This window comes from Manis javanica, chromosome 12, assembly GCF_040802235.1.
Source record: "Manis javanica isolate MJ-LG chromosome 12, MJ_LKY, whole genome shotgun sequence".
NCBI classification, from domain to species: Eukaryota; Metazoa; Chordata; class Mammalia; order Pholidota; family Manidae; genus Manis; species Manis javanica.
The window spans coordinates 382683-404833 of NC_133167.1; the positions used below are offsets into that span (position 1 = coordinate 382683).

General features: G+C 49.3%; 1 protein-coding gene across 2 annotated transcripts in view; it reads right to left on the reverse strand.

The window, feature by feature from the left end:
• The window catches only part of FARP2 (FERM, ARH/RhoGEF and pleckstrin domain protein 2), a 66070-nt gene that overhangs the window by 12029 nt on the left and 31890 nt on the right, over positions 1-22151 (reverse strand). For both annotated transcript variants that reach the window (XM_073217793.1, XM_037009774.2), the window contains exons 3-8: positions 15068-15172; positions 14225-14267; positions 13026-13104; positions 10934-11031; positions 9162-9276; positions 4563-4710 (exon numbers count right to left, since the gene is read on the reverse strand). In XM_073217793.1, coding sequence (XP_073073894.1) covers positions 4563-4710; positions 9162-9276; positions 10934-11031; positions 13026-13104; positions 14225-14267; positions 15068-15172 — 588 coding nt within the window. The remainder of the gene's footprint in view (positions 1-4562; positions 4711-9161; positions 9277-10933; positions 11032-13025; positions 13105-14224; positions 14268-15067; positions 15173-22151) is intronic.

The window sequence follows — 22151 nt, forward strand, 5'->3', positions numbered from 1 at the left end:
AAATAAAAAGTTACTATGTCCCACGGTTTTAGCCACCGTCACAGGTGAAGAGTGAACAGAAGCCAGGACGCTCGAAGCCTCTCCTCCTGCCCCTCACCTTGCCTGGAGGGGCTCTGAGACGCAACCCCTACACACACCTGTATGCTCACCATCATTTCTATCACACAACCTAGGGCCTGACTCCAAGTGTCAAACGAGACTGGAAACAAAACCAGGCGGTGCCAGGCTGGCCCTGCCCTGTGTCTGGCTCCGTTGCTACCCGACTCACAGTGACAGTGAGATCTCACCACCTGGGTCACCGCCCCGATGGGCTTCAACTTGCCCCTCCCCGCCCTCCCTCAATTTGCGCTAAATTCTAAATTGGGCGTTTCTATCACTGGTCACGTAAGTATTGCTCACACACTGAGCTATGGTGAATTATATTTTGTTCCTTTAATTTTAATTTTCCTTGAGTTACTAACTGCCTCTTTCATTTGCTTAATTTTCTATGTACCTATCGCTAACTGAACCCAGAGTAACCCACAGAGCTTCAAGACACTGCTGCGCACCGCCCCACGACCTGGTTGATGGGCTTAGTTTTCCGGGCGGCAGCCCGCCCTGCAGCTGGAGGGCTCCTTGCGCCTGCTCCCCACCTTTATGCACCCCTCTAAGGGACCTTAGGGACAGGGGTGCAGACAGTTTTGAAAACTGAACATCTGAAAACTATAGCTTCTTTCTGTACAGAAGTCACATGGGACAGGGCTTAGCATTCACGGCTGGGATGATTTTCTCCCTCGTTTGGGCCCACATCTGCTCCCAGTGCTGCAGCTGGCATGGCAACTCCGTTTCCGTCGCTTCCTCCCCTCTCCACCACCACCTGACCTTTCATGCCAGCCTGCACTCCTTCCTTGACTAGAACATGAGGTGTCTTCAATATGGAGATTCAGCCTGGAGTCCTGGAAGGTTTTCCTCATGTAATTCCTCTAACAATTTTCTTCTGCTGTTTTTGGGTCCTCTAGGACGCCTGGAGAGCAGACCTCCTGGACTGCTCTTTGAATTTACTTTTCTCTCCCATCTTCTGTCCTTTCTCTTTTATTCCACTTTGTGGAGATTTCTTCAACTCAGCCTTTCAAATACAGTCTCTTCTGCTACTATGTCTGCAAACATTCTTGTCTTCTGCGGTTCCCAGGAATCCGTCCTGCTCTCCTTTCAGAGATGCAAGGTTCTCTCTCATTTCTGTGAGGTTCTTTAGAAAATGCAATACAGGCCCACACTGGCACAGCTCCAATCCCACAGGCTCCCAGAACATGTCTGCAGCGAAAAGCCTGCTGTCACTCCTTCGCTGGCCTGCTGGCCACGGTGGCCTTCCCAGCATGGCTTGTCTGCGTGGAGTGAACAGTGTGTGTGCACTTTCCCCTGTTTGCTCCGCAGCCATAGCAAGCTACACACAGTTCTGCATCCCCTCCCTGTATCGCAACACGCCTTGAAGATGTTTCATGGAGGATGCAGAGAGCTCCCGGAGTCCGTACGGTCGCCCAGTGCTGCATAATGTGGGCGCCCTTCTCTGAGCACCCCTGTGACTCGCCAGCAGTATCTTACTACTCAGCAAACCAGGCTGAGTGAAAAGACGGACTGTCCCCGCTCATGAGGGGGCAGTGCGAGCACGCTGCTTGACAGAGGACTAGTGTCCTCTGAGGGTTCTGCAGGCTGTTGTTTTTCCTTTTCTTTCAACCTTGGTGCTGGTTGTTTCTTCTGAATATTAATTTGGTATTAAATTACCAAGGGAGTTCAACCATTGTGGAAAGCAATATGGAGGTCCCTCAAAAAACTAAAAATAGAAATACCATTTGACCCGGGAATTCCACTCCTAGGAATTTTCCCAAAGAAAACAAGTTCTCAGATTCAAAAAGACAGATGCACCCCTATGTTTATTGCAGCACTATTTACAATAGCCGAGATATGGAAGCAACCTAAGTGTCCATCAGTAGATGAATGGATAAAGATAATATGGTACATATACACAATGGAATACTATTCAGCCATAAGAAAGAAACAAATCCTACCATTTGCAACCACACGGATGGAGCTGGAGGGTATTATGCTCAGTGAAATAAGCCGGGCAGAGAAAGACAAGTACCAAATGGTTTCACTCATTTGTGGAGTATAAGAACAAAGAAAAAACTGAAGGAACAGAACTGCTGCAGACACAGACTCCAAGAAGGGACTAGCAGTTATCGAAGGGGAGGGGTAGGAGAGGGCAGCTGGGGAGGGAGGGAGAAGGGGATTGAGGGGCATTATGATTAGCACACATGGTGTGTGTAGGGGGCATGGGGAAGACAGTGTAGCACAGAGAAGACAAGCAGTGACTCTGTGGCATCTTACTGCACCGATGGACAGTGACTGCAATGGGGTGTTGGGGGGACTTGATAATATGGGTGAATGTAATAACCACAATGTTGCTCATATGAAACCTTCATAAGATTGTATTATCAATGATACCTTAATAAAAAAAAAGTAAAGTAAAATAAACTACCAAGAGAGAGGCTTTCTTCCTATTTCTGGTGACCCTCGGTTCTCTGCTGTTCCACCTGGCAAACACTGATTCAGACGTCAGTCTGATGAGGGCCAGGGCACCAGTAGGGTCTGAAAGCATCTCTTCACAGATCACTTACTAAAGAGAACAAGTAAATGTGCAGTGAGGCTGCACAGAGGCTCAGGCATGGTGCTGGAGGAGGACACCACATCACCCGGGCCTGGTTCAGCTGGGGACACATCACCCTGCATCTCATCACGGGGAACACCAGCCAATCACAGATGGGGAACACTGTGTTCAAAATGAAGAGGGATTGTGTTTAATACTGCTAATGTCATAAAAGATTAAGAAAAAGCTAAGTTCCAGATGAAGGAGTCTGCAGGCATGAAGCCAAGGCTGGGTCTGGTCCTGGGCCAGGTCCTGTCCTGGAAGAGGATAAGGCCCAAGGGCCTCCCTGGCCAGGTGACAGGGCTGGGGAGTGAGTGGTGCCTTAGGTCAAAGGGGTATGTCGGCAGCTTCGACAGTGCCCTGGGGTTAGGTGAGGGTGTACCCTACTTTAGGGACACAATGAGACCCTTAGGTGCAATGGGCCTGACACAGGCAACCTACTCTCAAGGGCTTCAGAAAAAATCGTGCACATGCACGTTTGGTGGGGGGCAGTCAGGAAGGATGCACATGCCAGGGGTTTGTAGGTGCCAACGGGTGTACTTCTGTGCTCCTCAAACTTACACAGCTTTTGCTACATTTGAAAGTGTTTCTGAGTGGCAGTCTTTAAAAGAGGGGCTCTCGGGTGCTGGCTGGCTCCTCTGTGGGCTGAGGCGGGGTCCAAGCCCGCCACCATGGGTCCCCAGCGCCAACACCTCTGGGAGCCTGTCCCGTTCCCAAGACATTGGCCGGCAGCACCCCCGGGCCAAGACCGTGCACAGCACAGGCTTCCTTGAACCCCACTTCCAGGGAGGCCATCATCCATACCTCTGAGCCCACCCTGGAGAGGAGACCTGGGCCTTTTCCAGGACAGGGGGTGCTGCTCGGCTGGGAGCAGGGCTGCGCTGAGCCAGCCTTCCCCCCTGCAGTCACTCCCTGCTCATCCACCCATTCCCAGCTTCCAACATTTTTTGACATTCCTCGTCTTCTGGTGTTTCTTCTTCTGCTCGTTGTTCTTACTGACTTAAAAAACAATTCCTATACTGTGTCTGGTGGGGTTTTGAGTGAACAGAAATGAATCCGTCTGCCACCTTGAATCTGAAGTCCCTTATTGCAGCCTTTTCCACTTCTTCGGTTACAATTTATCTTTTCCTGGGGACACGGACTGTGACGGACACCTGCCCTTCCCTCCTCAGTGAGCAGGCAGGGGCCACCCACCCAAGGGTGGGGCTCACTCGCTTGTTCTCGTCACAGGTGGTAGAGAATGTAACAGAATTAACATTCTATTTTCAAAATTAGACTTTTCTGACAGGAAATTAAAATTTGACACTAAGCTAAAAAAAGAAAAAAAGAAAGCAAGCATGGCTTGGCCGGGAGGCCTGTGTCAGACTTGGGCTCAGGTGAACCCAGGGCAAGGGGGCTGCCCGGGCTGGGGTGAGGGTCTGGCACCCCTGCAGCTGCTCTCAGGCTTGATGTCACACAGCCCAGCACTCATGCTGGACCACAAACAGGACTCAGGGGCCATTTCTGTGGCAGTTGACCTGTCCACTCTCAACTCACACAGAATCCCCTAGGGCCACACTGATGGCCATCACAGGCAAGGATGGGGGAAGAGGGGGCTGGGCACCTGGGAAGCTCAGGGATGCCCGTCAAGCTTCAGCGGGGCCCCAGCGGTTCCCTGTCAGGACCAACAAGGGGGTGTGACAGGGTGCCCGGGGGGCAGAGCCGCCCCAAAAGTGAGGACCAGGACAAGAGACAATTCCTCTACTGGGTGAAACTTGGATCAGACGTACAAAATCCCTCCTCCAAGTCCAAGACCTTATTTGTCAGAACAAGAACTTACCAGCACGCAACACACCCACACAGCCCCACACAGCCCGCCGGCCCTTGCCTGGTGCCTCCCTACCTGGAACACAAGGACCCCTGTGTGGGAAACGGCCAGGTGAATCTCGGCCCCTTCCCGATCGGAAGCTGTGTGGAATCTGATGCCATACATTTCCAACTTCCGGGCAACCTCAAGCACCTGGAAATCCGACTCAGCAGGTGTCTGGCCCCTGCAACAGAAACAGCTTGTCATTGCACAGAAAAGAACGTTTCCCCAAGAGCCAACGTTATAGACATGATCGGGAAAACAAGACAGAATAAGACAAATCAACAGAGGAGGCTTTGATTTTTAGAGGATGGATCACTCATCATTAAGTTTATTTATCCATTTGCAAATGCCGCACACCCAATACAGAGACTACAGAAACCGACTGCTTGCGTCTAGCCTGTAATCTGTTTCTTAACGGGCAAAATGTTGTCTTTGCGTCTCGAGAGGCTCAGCCTTACAATTTGTTCTCAGTACTGACAAGGGTAATGTGCTAACATTACACAAAGAGACTAATATTAAACGGTGGAAATCCCATGATAACACTGGTATACCATCAAACTCATTTCAATACTGGTAATGACTTATTTCATGATGCTCGGATTCTAACCATTCGAGTACACTTCTGTAGAACGCAATTATGAAATGGAATAAAAGTACCATCAACACATATTTTATCCCCATGACTCTCTCCCACGGCACTGCGTCACTCAACTATGTCCATGGGTGTGTCACCAGGATGGGGCCAACGCCAACTCACGACCGGCCTTTAGGAGGGTGACAGGCAGAGAGAGGCACCTCAGGGCAAAGGCGATGTCCTGGTTGGGGGCACCCACAGCCAAGGCCTGGGCCCCACATGTGGGATTCTCTGCTAACCACCTTTTCTTCCCTCCGAATGCCTGAAACTTTGCATCTTCAAAGAATAACACGACTATATGGGTCCTGTGACCCCGAGGTCTCCACTCTCTGAATCTGATAAACACCTATCGACTTCCATGCCAGTCAACCATCAACAAGGAGAAACACTGCTGTGATCCCACAGTGGCCAAGCTGCCCTGACCTGGGAGGTGGCGTGTTCCCAGCGCTGCAGGGAACCCTGTTGGGGATGGGGTGGAGAGGGGCTGGGGAAGAACTGTGGTGCAGCTGTCACTTTGAATGTGCTTTTTGCGGGGCCAGAAAGAAGCAGGGTGTGGCGAGCTGCCTCCCCTCCTTGGAGAAGCCCAGAGCCTCCTGGACCAGGGTCACCTCAGACGGACGGCAAGGGCCATCTTGATGAGGTGTCAGGCGGGAATGGGAAACATGTACTGGAACCAGAGCAAAGATGATCCTTTGTATAAAATGTCAGAAACCATGGCTGACTTGTGCTCGTGTTTCAGCGCTTTGTGGAGCAGAGGCTGTGAGCAACGAGACTGGGTCCTTAGCAGAACAGAATTCCAGGTGGAGTGCTGACGGTGAGGCTTCAGGGGTGTTGCCAGGCACTGTCTGGGGCTCAGAAGGCAGCCAAGGGAGCAGAGGGGGTGGCTGGGGGAGGTTCAGACTGGCGACCTCCGCACAGGCCAGGGAGTGGGGGACTGAAGGGGCTGCCTCTGCCCCCAGCCTGGGAGAGCTGTGGCAGGGCGGAGCCACTGCACAGAGCTCTGGGGGTGGCTGCCACCTACCCTGGTAGGGCGGCGGGCAGAGGGTGGAGCCACAGAGGACTGTTCTGGAGGTCCAGGGCTAACTGTCACCACCCCTTAGGTTGTGGAGTCCCTGGGCCCCAGGCCGCCTTTACAATTGGTCCATCTGGAAGCACTGACTTGTCTGGTTTCACGTTCACAGCTGGAGGGCGCTCTGCTCAGCACAAAGGCGCCTGGAGCCTCACTGTCCTGATTCCCGGGAGAGCCACACAAGATGCCCAGGGCTGCTGATGGCATCTGCACGTGAGAAGGATGCGCATCTTGGAGGGACTGGTCAGCTGCGGCAGGCTGGATGCGTCCCTCCGAGATCCATGTGCTGAAGCCTGACTCCCGGAGGGATGGCATGTGGAGGTGGATCTTTGAGAACCCTCACAGGAAGGGCTCAGGGAAGGGGCTAGTGCTCTAGAAATGAGCCCCATGCACCACGGAGGACAGAGAGAGAAGGCAGCCCCCACCTGAGCCGAATCTGCTGACGCCTCATCACAGACTTTCAGCGTCCGGAAATAAATGTGAGAAACAAGTGTCTATTGTTTCTGAGCCCCCAGCCTGGGGTGTTCTCTAACAGCAGCTGGATGGACTAGGACATCAGCTTTCAAATCTTTTTCTGTAATCTCAAAGACCCAAAAGAAATATGGTACAAATCAGAGAAACACATCTTCAATATCCTATTCAGTGTTTACAAGAGTGTTTCCAGTGGGCAGGGAAAACAATGATAAACTATGTAAGAAATTTATCTTAGTTAAAATGAAGGCAAAATACTTTCTTTAGAAATCCTACACAAAGATGATTAAAAAAAATAAAAGATGTGCAATAAATTTCTGATGAACGTGGTAAGCAAAGTCAGCATATCAGAACTGTGAGAACCCAGAGACAACTGAGCTCAGGGACCCTGTGCCTCCCTTGGAAACAGTCGTTTCATTTGCATATATAGCAGGTCACCCGACTTTCTTACTGACTTTCTGAAGTTCTAAAGCAGCCTCCTGTGACAACACACATATGAACACACATGTGCATGCAAAAACACACACAGGCACATGTGCTGACACACATGCACACGAGCAGACACTTAGCCCTTTCTGGACTGCCTCTCTGCTCTCTAGACGGACAGTCATCCCCAAGTCCTTGCTGGTGGACCTGAACCCACTCCCTCACCCAACTTCAGCGCCCTTGAGTCTGGCAACCACCCTGAACCTTGTGGAGCCGCCCCCAGGCATGCTTTCTTTCCTATCCCTTGGCCTGGACACGAGCCTCCGTGTGGGGCTACAGTCCTTCCCAGAAACCTCTCCCTCGGTGTCCGTGGCCCCGGGCCCCTGGGTCTCTTCTTTCCTCTAGCTGTTCGCAGCCCCCGTGGGTGCCCCTTCCTCACTCAGCCTCCCAAGGCCAGTCCCCAGGGGTTTGTGCTGGGCTCTGCCTCCCTGTGGGCCTCTACTCTCTCCCTAGCTGACCTCATCCACTGCAGGGCTGGACTCAGCCTGTGTGCTGACGATGCTCCGCCTGCGTCCCGGACCCACTGTACACGGGGTGCTGTCCATGTGGGACACTCCACAGCGTAGCAGTGTCCAGCATGCCGTGTCCTCCAGGTGTCTGGCCCCAGCTCTGTGTCTCTGGAGGGAGGGACCCTGTCCCCAACTCCAGGAACCAAGCCTGAACAGGACAGGTACATGACTCAGGTCACACTGGGAGAGGCCCTGTGTTTGGCTGGTCATCAGAGTCTGGATGTGGCCCTTGGTGCTGCTGCCCAGACCCCACTACCAGCCAGAGTGAGCAAGCACCCCAAAGGGACCAGCCAAGGGCATCCAGGCAAGGAGCCGGAGCCCCAGCAGGCCGGGACCCGGGAGGAGACTGCAGCTGCCCCAGGGCAGCCAAGCGTGCTGACCTCTGACACCAGGAGGCACTCGGAACCATGCTGCCACACCCAGGTGGGCCTGTGCCTCCATCAGCTTCACCGTACACAGGGGATCACGACAGAACATGTGTAGCCTCCACAAGCCTGGCCCACCATGAAGGTGGTTGACAGTGGCACCTTTACCCCCTCCTCCTACCCCCAGTCACCAGAGTTGCCCCATCACGCTGGCCCCTCCCTGGGCTGGTGCCCCTAGCCCCCTGGAGCTGAGTCCTCAGCCAGCCTGCCTGAGAGGCTCCTCCCACATGAAGCAGGCTCTTCGTCATTCTGGCTCCCGCACCACATGTACGTATTCTCTGTGTTCCAGAGCCGGGCGCACATAAGGCCCCCACCAAGCACACATGCAGTCTTGCAGGCGATGGGAAGTCCTCAGGGACTATGACCTTGGTCTGTGCTGTCCCTACAGCCCCCCAGTGCTGGCATAAGGCACTAAGCCCCAGGCCAGGTGAGGGATGGCCGCGGAGCCCCACCACCTGGTGCTGCTGGTGGAGAGCAGATAGGTGTGTCCCTGGCTACTAGCCAGGGCAAGGCCAGGTCACCCCCCTCCCCTGTGCAAAATCAAGGTCGCAGTCACCTCGCCACACTCAGCCCCGGTTCTTCCCCGAATCCCGCCTGAGCCCCCTCCTCCAGCCCCTTTCCTCACGGTGCCCCTCTTTTCACCCAGAAAAACACCCCAATGTCTAGTCTTGGAGAAGCCAAAACAATCAGTCAAAGCACAGGGCTGCAGCAGGAGTGCCAGCTGGCTGCCCCGCTCTGCTCCCCCATGCCTACCCCATGGGGGGCCAGCGCTTCCCACACGCACTCCTGTACCTGTGGGCCCCAACACAGCAGCCGCCCCGTGGCCTGCAGCTGGTGTCCTCCCAGGGCCCTACAGGCTTTCCTGGCCTTTCCGGGCGTGGCCTACCGTGTGGCGGTACAACTGCGCCCAGGAGTGCCCAGCACTGGGCGGGGGAGCCCGCAGAAGCCAAGGCGCGGCTCCTCTGGCCACACCCACTGTCCAGTCCTCACACAGCGCCAGCGCCAGCGCCAGGTGGGCAGCGCCGCTGGCTGACTCACGCGTGCCTCCGGTGGAACTCCAGGATCTTGCCGAGTGCGCGCTCCTGTCGGGGCCAGTACACGTGCGCTCGGAGGTGCTCCCGATCCAGACTTTCATCAAAGTCTCCTATTTCCGCTAAGAAAGGAGAGCAGCAGTTGGTAATTTTAACTTTCAAATGAAGAAAAATACATAAATTAAAAGTATTGAGTACTCTAAACCTGCACTACAAGAACATATCCCTCAAATAAACAAAACTTTGTATTTTATTCTCCGAGTGCCTTATGCTGTCAAAGGCAAACACAAAGGCAGGTGAAGAGATTTTTTTCTGAGTTTTGAAGAACAAAGACACTGACTGCCAAGTGAGGCCAGAGAGGCAAAGCCCTGAGCTGCCAGTTTCATGCAAGTGGGAGTGTTTTAAACCACAGTTTATCTGTAATAGTCTCATGACTATTGTGACCAGGATAATGTATTTTACTTTATTAGTTTCAAGGTGAAACGATTTAATTCTTTCTTCCTTCAGGGCCTCTTGAATTCTTGAGGAAGGTCTTTTTCTAATTACATGCTATTTTAAGGCACAAATGTTTTAAAAAGTAGTTAAAGCCCAATCATTTTATGCAGTATACTTCTTCTGTTTCGAGACCATCTCAAATTCAAAGAAAATGTTCATACTTAGTATCACACTTCAGTGTGTGTTCACAAGCCAGGACATTCTTATCCACAAGCACAGTACAACCTCCGTGGGCAAGGCAGGGCCGCGGTGGCTGCTACATTCCAGCCCCGGAGACCATCACCTTCACCACCCGCCTGGTCGGACCTCACAGCACAGACCGCTCAGGGTCACCCACTGCAGCTGGCTGCCACGTCTCTCTAGCTTCCTTCTATCCACACAGCAAACCTCCCAGGTGAAAATCACAGTTGGGTAAGTTACTGTAACAATGAACTGCTCACAGAGCCCTCCAGCAAATGGCACGGCCATATGACAGTTTGTGCTGAAAGCCATCTGTCTGTCTGAGAAGATGTCAGGCCAAATAAAAAATAGCCATCGCTCTGAAAACATCCTACTTAAGGTCAGCAGGCTCCAGGGCGCAGCATGGCGGACCCACAGTGAGGTTTACTGGTTGAAGAAGGTGTGTCGGGGGAGGGCCAGGTAAACTGCAGTCAGTCCATTACTCGTCAGTTCCTAAATTTTCTCACATCATACTTCCTGAGTCCAAATTTCAGAAACATTTAGTTTTGTGTCAGGGAGGACTGTGGTCTGGACTCGGCTTCTGGCCCAGCAGCAATGTGGGCATTTCCTGCTCCCTCTCCTGCCAGCTAGGGGCTGTGAGCTCCGCAAAGCACACCTGCTCTTCAGAGCCTGTTCTTACACTTTTTCTAGTTTATTTCTGAAGTAACTATAATTCCCCATACATTGCTGAACCACCTCTTGCTCTGTGTGAGATAATGAGGAAATGTTTGTTTTTTCCTTCCGGGCTTAATGTCTAGTCACAGAGGGGCTGTGACATTCACCCCAAGGAGGCCTCTTTCTGGGGGTTACCATCTGGCTCCTTGACTGAAGAGGTCTGTGGGTAAAACATGTGATGGCAGATGTGAGACAGTCCAAAGAAACGCACGTGGCCACAGCTTTGGCCTTGAGCCTCTGTCTTCGCAGGTGAAGACCGTCTGCCTCAAGAGTTCCAGTTCAGCTTCCCAAGGACAGCTGTGGGCTGTCAGCCCTGCCCCTCGGTCATGCCCCCAACCTGGCACCGGTCCTGCAGGCGTGAGTGCGGCGGCAGCTGCAGGGGTTACCCACCCTGCAGGAGGTGGGATGTGAGGAGGGCCGCTGTGGCATCTGCACAGCGCAGGTGCTCCTCCAGAAGGTCTCTCTTCAGTTGCAGGACAAACAGGTATCTAGAAGGGAGTCAAGGACGTCAGCGGTCAGCTGCAGGCCCTAAAACACACTCCCCATGCCTTGACCCCAGGAAGCAGCAGGGACCGTCATCAGCCAGCAAAGGCCAGGTTACAAGTTGTCACACGCAGTGCCTGGCACGAATGGCAAATGCACACCCAGCCCACAGAGCTGCCAGAGCTGGGCCGCATCTGCAAGAGAGGCTCACAGATCCACGCGCCTGTGAGCTGCACACACAAAACTGCACTGATGTTTTCGTAAGAAAGAGCAGAAATACCTAATTAAGACACAGCTTAGAATGTGGCTGTGAAATTTTTAAACAGTGATAATATTTGGTCTTGGCTAGAATCTGAGAAACAGGCATTCTTGAATACCACTCGTGAAAATTAACTAGAAGGTAATGTAGAAATATTTGTATGTTCATTTACTTCATCCACGAATAATTACCGAGCATGTATTATGTTCTCGGTGCTGCTCCAGGAGCTGGAAATAGGATGGTGAACATGACAGCCTCTCTCTGCCCTTGTTGGAATTCATACTCCAGTGTGAGCTGTTAAAATTTACTGTATTCCCTTACAATTTAAACATGTGTGCCCTTTAACTCAGCAATTTCATTTCTATGAACCTTTCCTACAGAAATATTTCCAGAGTTCCCAAAGATATGTAGGCAAGGATGTTTACTTGCAGGATTATAAGAGAAAAAAATTGGAAATAACCTAAACATGCACTAACATGATAATGGCTGAGTAGATTAAGGCAGTCACATGTGCTGACAGAAAGACGTCCATGATACGCTATGGACATGTGGGCCAAAAAAAATCAACCTGCAGTTCTGTATGTACAGTTTGATACTTGGTAAAATAATAATTTCTTTAATCAGGTCTGTTTGTGTATTGCTGGGAATTCATCTGGAAGACACTTGCTGAAGTGTCGATACTTCTGGGGAGATGGGGGGCAATGCTTCCTTTTCACTTTACAAAGCTTTATTTTAACGTTTTCTTCTTTGACCACAGAGGTGTCCATTTCTCTAAATAAAAGGACGTCTGCACAGAGACAGTTGGGACCTGGGACCCTGAATTCGGTGGCACTTCCTGCCGCTCATCATTTTCCAGGTGTGTTTAAAAGTTATCCCTCAAAAGGGACTTTCTTGGCAGATGTCAGGTATGTAACACTGTTAAGCTCTGTGTTCACTCATAAAAACACTTTCTGAGGTCCATGGAGTTCCATTTCTGCACCCGTAAAAACAAGGGGCCACACTGAAAATGGCATTGCTCCGTTTCCCTGTACCTGACAGTCCCTGACTGGTTGTATTAAAATGATCTGCACAAACCTACAGATTCGTGAGCTGTGTCTGCTCAGCGTGGGATCCACTCAGTCAGGAAGCTGCCCAGTTACTGTTACTACATACCTCACGGTTCTCTTCATGTCATCTTTGACCTACGGCTTTGAGTTGGCTTTTGGGTTTTGCTGTTTCATTCTTGAGTGGCACATGAAACACAAGGGAAGTCCTCCACGATCCTGTCACCCAGATGGAGCGACTGCAAACACTTTCTTGCCATCATTTCTGGAAAGACTAGATCCTGAACTCAAGAGCAGCATGGGATGTCCTGCTGGGCGGGACCCCATGCACTCGCATTCGGAGCCTCTCCCAGGTGGGCGTGTTTTGTCGGTGAAGAAGTAAATCTATGGGCAAACTTCCTAAAAACTTTATGCTCACGTGTAAGCCTATGCTTATTTGGAGAATATTAGTTCAATAGAACCCCAACATCCCATTTTATTCTCTAATTTGTACCGTAAATCTTTCTTCCAAGTCCTATTTGCATTGTGTTTGTACAAGAAATAACTGCCAAAATGCTTCTTTTAACTACTACATTTTGAACACACACAGGGTCATCATTTCCACGAGTAAATATGCCTGAGCACCTAGTGAGCCAGGTGCTGGGAGAAGCGCGGGCTGACCCCGCTGACAGCAGCCATGTCCAATGCAGGCTCGTACCTGGTATATTCCTCCTGCAACTGGCCTGGGTCAGGAGGGAAGAACTTCACTGCTAGACGAAGCACTGCATTCTTGGGCCCTACAACAAGAAAAATTTTGACCTCACAAAGAACGTTAATCTCTGCATAGGCACATACTATGATGTAATTGAGGTAGTCCTTTCAAATGGACTGTTAAAGTAAATCTCTTCACAGAAGATAGTAAGAGATTTCCTATGTATGAAATTACACACCCCAAGTGCCAGTCACATGTATCAAAGAAAAACTTAAATATTTTTGCATTAAGCAAAGATTACTCAAGAGATTCCTAAAGACAAGCAGGAAATTGCACATAAAAATTTAAAATATATTGCTTATATATTAGGATTAAGAAAGTGATAAAGAAAACTTTAGGCGTTTACACTAGCAGTAGTAACAATAAAAACATAGTTTTTGAAATCCTCATTTACTTCAGTGAAAGAAACATGGTCATCACTCACATGCCGAATCAGAACAACCTCATCACTAAGGAAAAGCGCAAGAAGTGAGTCCCCCTGAGTGCCCACCCCCCGCGTGCTGGCACTTTGCAAGGACACAGGCTTATTGTTCGCCCCCGAGGAGGCCTGTTCTGCCAGCTTGTGATGATCGGCCTTTGCCTGCCAGTGGGCCACTAAGTCCTTCCATGTGCCCTTTTCTGCTCAGTTGAGGACCAAAAATGTTACTGGTGGATTCAGACTATTAGTTTCTCAAAACACACAAAGAACTAAGAAGCATTACAATTGGCCTTAATTTTTAAAAATTTTAACAGAATTTAGACTAACAAAAATAATCACGTTTATAATTACAGAACAATATTAATAAAAGTATTAACTTTTATTAAAAGTGTTAATTAAAGTAATAACCTCAATGTCTTTCTATAACTTGGAGGGAAAATGCAAACTTATTTCTGCATATTGGCCAAAAATTAAAGTGGTGCCAATAGCCTATCCGGTTACTTCCAAATGTGAGGTGAGTTAATGGAGACCAAATGGGTGGACCTCTCTGCCTCATCCCCATCCTCCATGGTTCAGCACCAGACAGCAAGACAGCTTCCAGGTGCACATGCTGCTGGGTATCACTTCACTCCCCAGAGTGGCGGTGATGAACAGCTGGACATGCCTTGAAGAGTCAAGTATAAAAGCATCTCAAATGAACTGAATTTGAAGTTAAAAATGGACTTACTTCGTACTTGCCTAATGATGGGTTTCATAGGTTCAAGCCAAATCTAAAGAGATTTAAGAAAAGAGATAAAATTCGTTAAATAACTTATCTATTTAATAAGCATGTTATGAAATACAAAAGTGCTAATAATGAAGAGCCGTTTCAAGGCCGGACCATCGGCCCTTTTGCTTTTGATCCGGAACCCCGATGAACTCAGGGGCCTGGCGTGAAAGGCTAGCGCTCCAGGGAACACACGCAGCTCTGCAGAGCCGCGTACAGGGTGGGCATGGGGAGCACCGGGGGCGGGTGGGGGGTGCCCTGTACCAGGGTCACCTGGGTGGGCGCTGTATCAGTAGCCCGGCTGGCGAGGAGGCTCTGGCACCCAGAGCGTGCCCAGCGCTCGGCAGTGCAGACTTGCCTTAGAACTAATGGGTGGATTTTGGTTTCTTTAAAATAGTTCTGCCTATAAATATCAGAGCTCTCCATTTTCTAAGGCTCACCTACTAAGTAAAACGAGGCATGACCAGTTTAGAAAATGGTTTGCCCAATGATTGCCACACAGGATATACCAGAGATCGCTTTTATAACCTGAAACAAGAATTTCCTTGGCACACGTGTTGGCAGATAGAACCAGCTTAGGGAGGATGTGCATTTGGGCTTAGATAAAAGGCAGACATATTCCCCACGGCTATGAATAAAATATCCCAACAGTACAGCTTTGAGAATGATCGATCATGTGCGGTCATAAAATACCCTGCTTCTATCCTTACGGGGGGTCCTCGAAGGTGCTCTGTGACACGTATGTTGTCAGTGCCCCACAATCCACCCAGAGATAATTTCCAAGAACAAGTCAAAAGCACGTACCCAGTAGGACTGGATTGTTTGGAACTCCAGCCCGAAGTAGTCACATTCTATGAGATTTAAATGCTTCCACACCTGAGTCAGCAAAACCTGGCCGTTGCGCTTGGGCTGTGACGAGGTGGCAGAGAAAAAGCATGAGGATTAATGACCTTCAGCAAAGATCTATGAACCAGACAGGACGCTGCTTCCCGCATGTAAACTTCATTTGATTTCCTGCTTCCCTTTGCCTCCTAGTGAGGTTTACAAAAGGTCAGAGAAAAGAAATGAGGCTGAGGCTCTTCATGCTCGGAAGCTGGCAGCACCGGCTCCAGTCTTAGGTTCTCAGTGCGCCCTTGGCCCCATTTCTCTGTAACTTCAGGCTGTGGGATCCATTTTCGACCTCGGGAAATATTTGCTCAAATTTACTGAAAGGTGAGTCTCATGATCCATGTAGAGTGACTTACTGTTCAGGAGCAGTCACACTGGTGACAAGAGCAGAGGGGTGGCTTGAAAATGAGGTGGCAACTGGCCTCAGAGTGAGGCCCCCGGTGCACACTAATCACAGAAAATGTCCCAGTGCAGGAGGCGCAGCACGAGTGGGATTTACACCCGGGCGAGTGAAGTCCACCAGGCATGGCGCGGAGGACAGACGTGGGTCTGGCTAAATCACAATGTCTGTCTGGACATAAAGACAGGGACAAAGTGACACCCTAGAGTCACACGGAGAAAGCTATGTCTTCTCCTGTACGCTCTTACGGACTGGGCGAAGAAATACAAACGGCTGCAGCTATAAAAAAGGCACTCAAGCCCTGTAGTAACACAATTAACAGAAACAGCAATGCCACCTCCCAGAAGGCAGAGCGATGGGGAGGACAGGGATGCAGTGGCACTGGGGCTGCGGGAGAGCTTTTGAAATACAGTGCACAGTTTTCAGACTTGCCCCAGCAGTTCCACTCCTAGAACTTTCTTCTCCAGAAGGGCTCACACAGACATGCAAGGGGAAGCTGGTAAAATAAACAATGGTACCTCCATCACCGAGAACCATGCAGCCTTTAAAAAGAAAGCAGAACCGTGTCCATCAGTAGATGAATGGATAAAGAAGATGTGGTACATATACACAATGGAATACTATTCAGCCGTAAGAAAGAAACAAATCCTACCACTTGCAACAACATGGATGGAGCTGGAGGACATTATGCTCAGTGAAATAAGCCAGGGGGAAAAAGACAAATGCCAAATGATTTCCCTCATTTGTGGAGTATGACAATGAAGCAAAACTGAAGGAACAAAATGGCAGCAGACTCAGAGACTCCAAGAATGAACTAGTGGTGACCAAAGGGGAGGGGTGGGGGAGAACGGGTGGGAGGGAGGGAGAAGGGGACTGAGGGGTATTGTGTTTATTTAGTACACGTGGTGTGGGGGATCACGGGGAGAACAGAGTAGCACAGAGAAGGGACATAGTGGATCTCTGGCAACTTGCTGCACTGATGGACAGCGACTGCACTGGGGTTTGAGTGGGGACTTGATAATATGGGTAAATGTAGTAACCACATTGTTTTTTCATGTGAAACCTTCATGAGAGTGTATATCAATAGTACCTTAATAAAAAATAAAAAAAATAAAAAAAAAAGTAAGAAAGCAGAAACCTGTGCTGTCAGGGAGAAAGTCCCGGACAACAGTTCAGTCATGAAGGAGAGGCTGTGCCTCTGAGCAGCGTGATGACCCTGCTCATGCCACCTACCTGCGCCCAACAGAAGCAGGTCCAGGACACCAACCCCTAGCCCTGGACAACCCTGGGCTCTGCGACCACCTGGAGGGATCTCCCAGGGCTCCATGTCCTATGTCCACCTTCACCCCAGGGGGGTCAGGCCTGGCTGCGGGGCCACCACAGCATCGATGGGCGCCCAGGTCCCCAGTGGCCTGGCTTCCCCGTCCCTCCCCGGCTATGCCTCCCTCTCTGCCTGGGGGCTGCCATGTATGTTCTGACACCTGCTACGCCCCCTACCCTCGAAGAGCCTGTTTCGGTCAGTCCGCCTCCCTGCACCAGGCAGTCTGAAAGCTGCAGTCTGCACGGCGGCACTGTCCACACACTCAGACACTGGGTGAGCTTCTCCCATGGTTGTGGGACTTGAGGGCACCTGGAAATCTCCAGGCCAGACACTGCGGCTGCACCACCAACAGTCACACCCAGGCCATCTGCACTGCTGTGCTATACCTGGCCCCTCTTTTCTTTCAACTGCCTGGCCGCCCCAGGTGCTGGTCCCAGGGCAGGGTGAATGGCCCCCCCACTGGCCAGTCCCCTACCCACTGTCAGTGCAGCTGGGGCCTGTTCCTGACAGCCTGCCCAAACGCACGAGGGGACGCCAGCCTGTGGCAGGCGTGCAGACACAAACAAGCACCTTTCTGGTGTGCTGCTGTCATGCAACATCCAATGCCCAGAACAGGGTTCCTAAATCTGGGACAAAAATACATTTAATTATGATGCATTTTTATTTACAGACACACGTGTGGGCACACAGGATGGATACAAATATACGTACGTCTATGTATCTGTGTTTGACCTCATGAATTGCAGTAAAGTTTGCTGAACTAAAAAAGTCTTCCCAAATTCATTAGCCTGTGTTCAGGTAACAAAAGGAACTTTGTGATCTCTGTGTCACCTGAACTCCACACTCAACACGTGCAGACACTATCAGAATCAGGCGGCTTCACAACCACGCGGGAACAGGTATTTTCAAAGCACAGTGGGGGAGGTGGGTGGGGAGGCTTCTGAATCTGCTTTATGGAAAAGAACTCCCACACTCCAAGTAAATCCACACACATACCCTATAGAAAATTGCAACGAAAATAATCTGAAGTACAATATCAGCAAACACAATCTAGCAGACAAGAGAGTCATATACCAAAGCTGAGTAAAGTGACCCAAAAAAGGATGATTCAATATGCTATTAGGATGTTTATTACTACCTCACATCAGTAGACTTGTAGGAAAAAATCTTAGAATTATTCCCATAATCTTTGATAAGGCATCTGATAAAACTCAATGTCCACTCCTGGTATAAATTCCTAAGGAAGTAGGAAGTGGCTCCTCATCCAAGACAACACGGGGCACGGCCAAGGGTGTGCCCGGCCAGCCGGGCTGCCTGACGGAAAGGAAGGGGCACACTGGGAAAGAAGGCAGCTCACCACCTGCACACGCGAGAGTTTGCTCTGAAGATCCAAGAGCAGCAGGTGGAAAACAACTGCAAGAAGGTGGACATCAGCTGGGGCAGAGGACGGTCACTAGACAGACAGCAGCGGCCTTCACAGGTATGATCCATCACCACTTTCGGGACAGAAAGGAAGAAACCATCACAAGCGTAACAGCAACGAAAACCTGAAATATCTTGGAATGCACTGATAAAACCAAAGCTTCACTGCAGAAATCTAAAATCTGTATTACGAGAAAGAAAGGGGAACTGAGAGGAGTAGTTTGGAGGTGGGGAGCACTCCCAGAGGGCCATCCTCCTTTACATTAGTCCAAGGATCCCACGCCGTCCTAAGAGAAGTGTCAGGGGGATACTTGGAGGAGCCTGATAGGTGACTGTACGCTCGATGTATTCTTTAAATGCAAGAGTGGCCACGGACATTCTGAAAAGGAAATACAGGGAGGCCTGGGCCTGTCTGATGCTCTAATGGTCGAAAAAACCACAGTGGCAGGACTGGTGCCGACGCACACAAGCCAGAGGGGCAGACGGGGCGAAGATATGTGTCCGGTATGTACAATGTCGAGTGTCTAATAAAAGTGACATTTCAAATCAAGTAGGAGGAAAACAGATTATTCAATAAATACTACTGGATATCCACTGAGAAAAAATAAGGCTGTACCCTTACTTCACATAATCATTTCAAGATGAGTACAGTATCTAAGCACAAACATCTACCAGTGTACTGCACTGACATGACCGTTTATACGGGACACTCCAGCGTGAAGCTGTAATGGGAGGCTTGAGAGACTGGGCAACAAAAATACAAGACGTCTGCACAGAAACACTGTAACGTCAAGACGTCTTCAACAGAAATGGAGAAGACATTTTTGGCTCATTCCACAAAATGCTGGTTTCTTTAAAACATACCCAACTGTAAAAATCAGTAAGAGATTATAAACTGAATAGAGGAAGAGGCAAAGGATAGGTGTTTACAAAACCAGAAACCCAAATGATGCTCAAACACACAGAAAGCAGCTCACTGCACTCGCAATCAGAGATCTGCAAGTCGAAATTGAACTGGGATTCCATTTTTTGTCCATTAGGCAAGCAGAAGCAGCCTGAAAGCTCACTGTGCCAGGGAGCGCGGGAAACAGGCTTTCCCACGTGGGGCTGAGGGGGGCACTGGCACTGCCTCTGGGGGGCCATGTGTGCATGGAATTCTGGGGGTTGCAAACATTCTGCCCACAGCACCCGGCCGAACATGCATGGCCTGTGCGGTCAGGAGGAGCTGGCAGTCAATCTCTATGACCGTCTCAAGCATCAAGGTTGTGGAACACACAGGCCGGGGACCAGAGAGAGGTGACCATGGCCAGGTCCTCTGCATGAAGGACACTATGGGGACCAACAGGGGAACCTGCATGGGGCCCAGGAGGAGCAGATGGCAGGAAGAGGCCTGCGGTAATGTTCTGAATTATACTGATGAAGAAGCCGCTTGTTTGCAGGAAGTACACATGGAGTATGAGGGCACCAGGCACAGCGCTTCGTCTTGGTAACTCACTCTCCCATAACCCAGGGAAAAAAATTCTTTGTACTATTTTTGCATCTTTTCTGTAATTTGAGATTGCTTCAAAATAAAAAGTTAAAATATAAAAATAAACCCCCCCCCAGTATCTTAGCAATTGAAAACAGAAGACTGTACATATAAACTATTAGAATAAATGAATTTAGTAAGGTCACAGAACATAAAGTCAATACACAAAAACAATTTGATTTCCATAAACTAATAATCAACAACTAGGAAGTTAAATCTAAAAATTGCCATTTACAGGGGCATTGAAAATCAAATACCTAGGAATAAACTGACAGATCTAGTAGTGTGCTATACTGAAAATTATAAAACTCTGCTGAGGGGAGCTAAAGAAGACCTTAATGTAGGAAGGGATATACTCAATGTCTTCTAGTCTATGAACATGATACTTCCCTCCATAGAAGATGTCAGTTCTCCCCATGTGATCTGTAGTTTCAAAGCAGTTCCAATTAAAATCCCAGTGGAAATTGAAAAGTGATTCAAAAATTATATGAATACCAAAGACCTCAAACCAAGACAACATTAAAGACAAACAAAATTGGAGATATGAAGACTTTCAGATGTGAAGCCTTACACTGAATTTAGTACAGTACTGGGGCACCACCAGACCAGCACTTACACAAGAGAGTCCAGAAACAATCCCCCTCACCTCAGTCAACTGATTCACAGCGCAGGCTCTACGTGATTCAGGGCAGAAAGGATGGCCTTTCCAACAAATGGTGCTGAGCGAAGTGAATTTCAGCTGGAAAAAAAAAAAAACACTGACCCCTAAACCTCACACTACACACAAATATTATTTCAACACAAATCACAGACAGGCAGAACAAGAAAGCTTTGGGTAGCATAATCTTTAGAGGCAAGTATTTCTCAAACTGGATACAAAAGCACTAACTGACTAAAGAGTGCCTGACAAACTGGACGACCTGGGGTCACAGACGTCTGTGGGTCAAACACACTAAGGTGGGAAAATGCCAAGTCATCAACTCGAAGGTGTCTGCCATCTCACTATCCAATAAAGGTCATACGACATATGAGATCATAATGACAGACAACCCACTTAAAGAAAAATGGGCAAAAAAACTTAAACAGGCACTTTACAAAAAAAGATACCGAAATGGCCAGTAAACAGTAAGAGAAGTTGTATAATACGACATCAGGGACACAGTAAAAGCACAATGAGATACCACACAGGGCGCCTAAAAATAAAAGGACTGGTAATACTGAGCTGTGGCCAAGAATGTGGAGCGACCAGAAGTCTCATGCACTGCAGGTGGGAGTATAAAACTGTGCAGTCTCTTTGGGAAACTGACCGAAAGCATCTGATGAAGCTGTATGTCCATATACCCTGTGACCCCCCAGTTCTAGTTCTGGGCATACACTCAGCAGAAAAGCCTGCTTATGTACACCAAAAGATGTTCAAGGATGTTCACAGCACCTTCATTTATAGTTAGCGAAACTGAAAACAGCAGAAATATCAGACAGGATGAATAAATAATATATGGCTTGGTCCTACAATGGAATGGAATGCAGCAATGACAAAGGAAAGAAGCCACTGCTCCACGTACCGCACTTACAAGCCTCACGGAGTACATGCTCTGTGGTTTTGGTGATGTGGAATCTGGCAAAACCACCTGATGGTACTGGAGGTCACAACAGTGGCTACTTCTGGGGGGTCACTGAGTGTTAGGGATAGCACAAGCGTGCCTGCTGCCTGCTGTCCTTGGGGTAGTGGTACATACATGTGCATGTCCATCAAGCTTCCCACGGAGACAAGTGCACTTTATTGTGTAGGTTACAGCTCAATAAAAAGTGTTGCACAACAGCCTTTAGGGTTCATGAAAACCCATCTTTCACTTTTTACATCGATCCCCTCTATAAAATCTCTGGGGTGCCAACCTCAACGCTGCTCAATAACCTCAGAAGTCTCAAGATTGCAGCGCAGCTGCTTCTACTGCTGTTAAGTTCTGCTTGAGAAGAATTCCTAGCCTGTGAAGTGTCTCTCCATCTTCCACCTACCTAAATCCTTACCTGATCAGTCTCCTACAGACACAGCCCAGTTTGTCCAGAAAAGAAGACTCCCCAAAAATACAAGTCCAGTACAGTACCTACACAGCAGGATTTATGCACTTAAAGCAGATCTCCACGTGCAAATCCAGGCATCTGGATGATAAAATGTTCTCCTGAGATCATGACACTAAAACATATATTAGTTCAGTTTATCAATGAGTCATTTTCCAAAGTACTGAACACAAAAGAAATATAATTTCTTAGACTATGTTTTGGGAGAGCAGGAACCATATTTTCAATTTTATTCAGTAGTTAACAGATGACC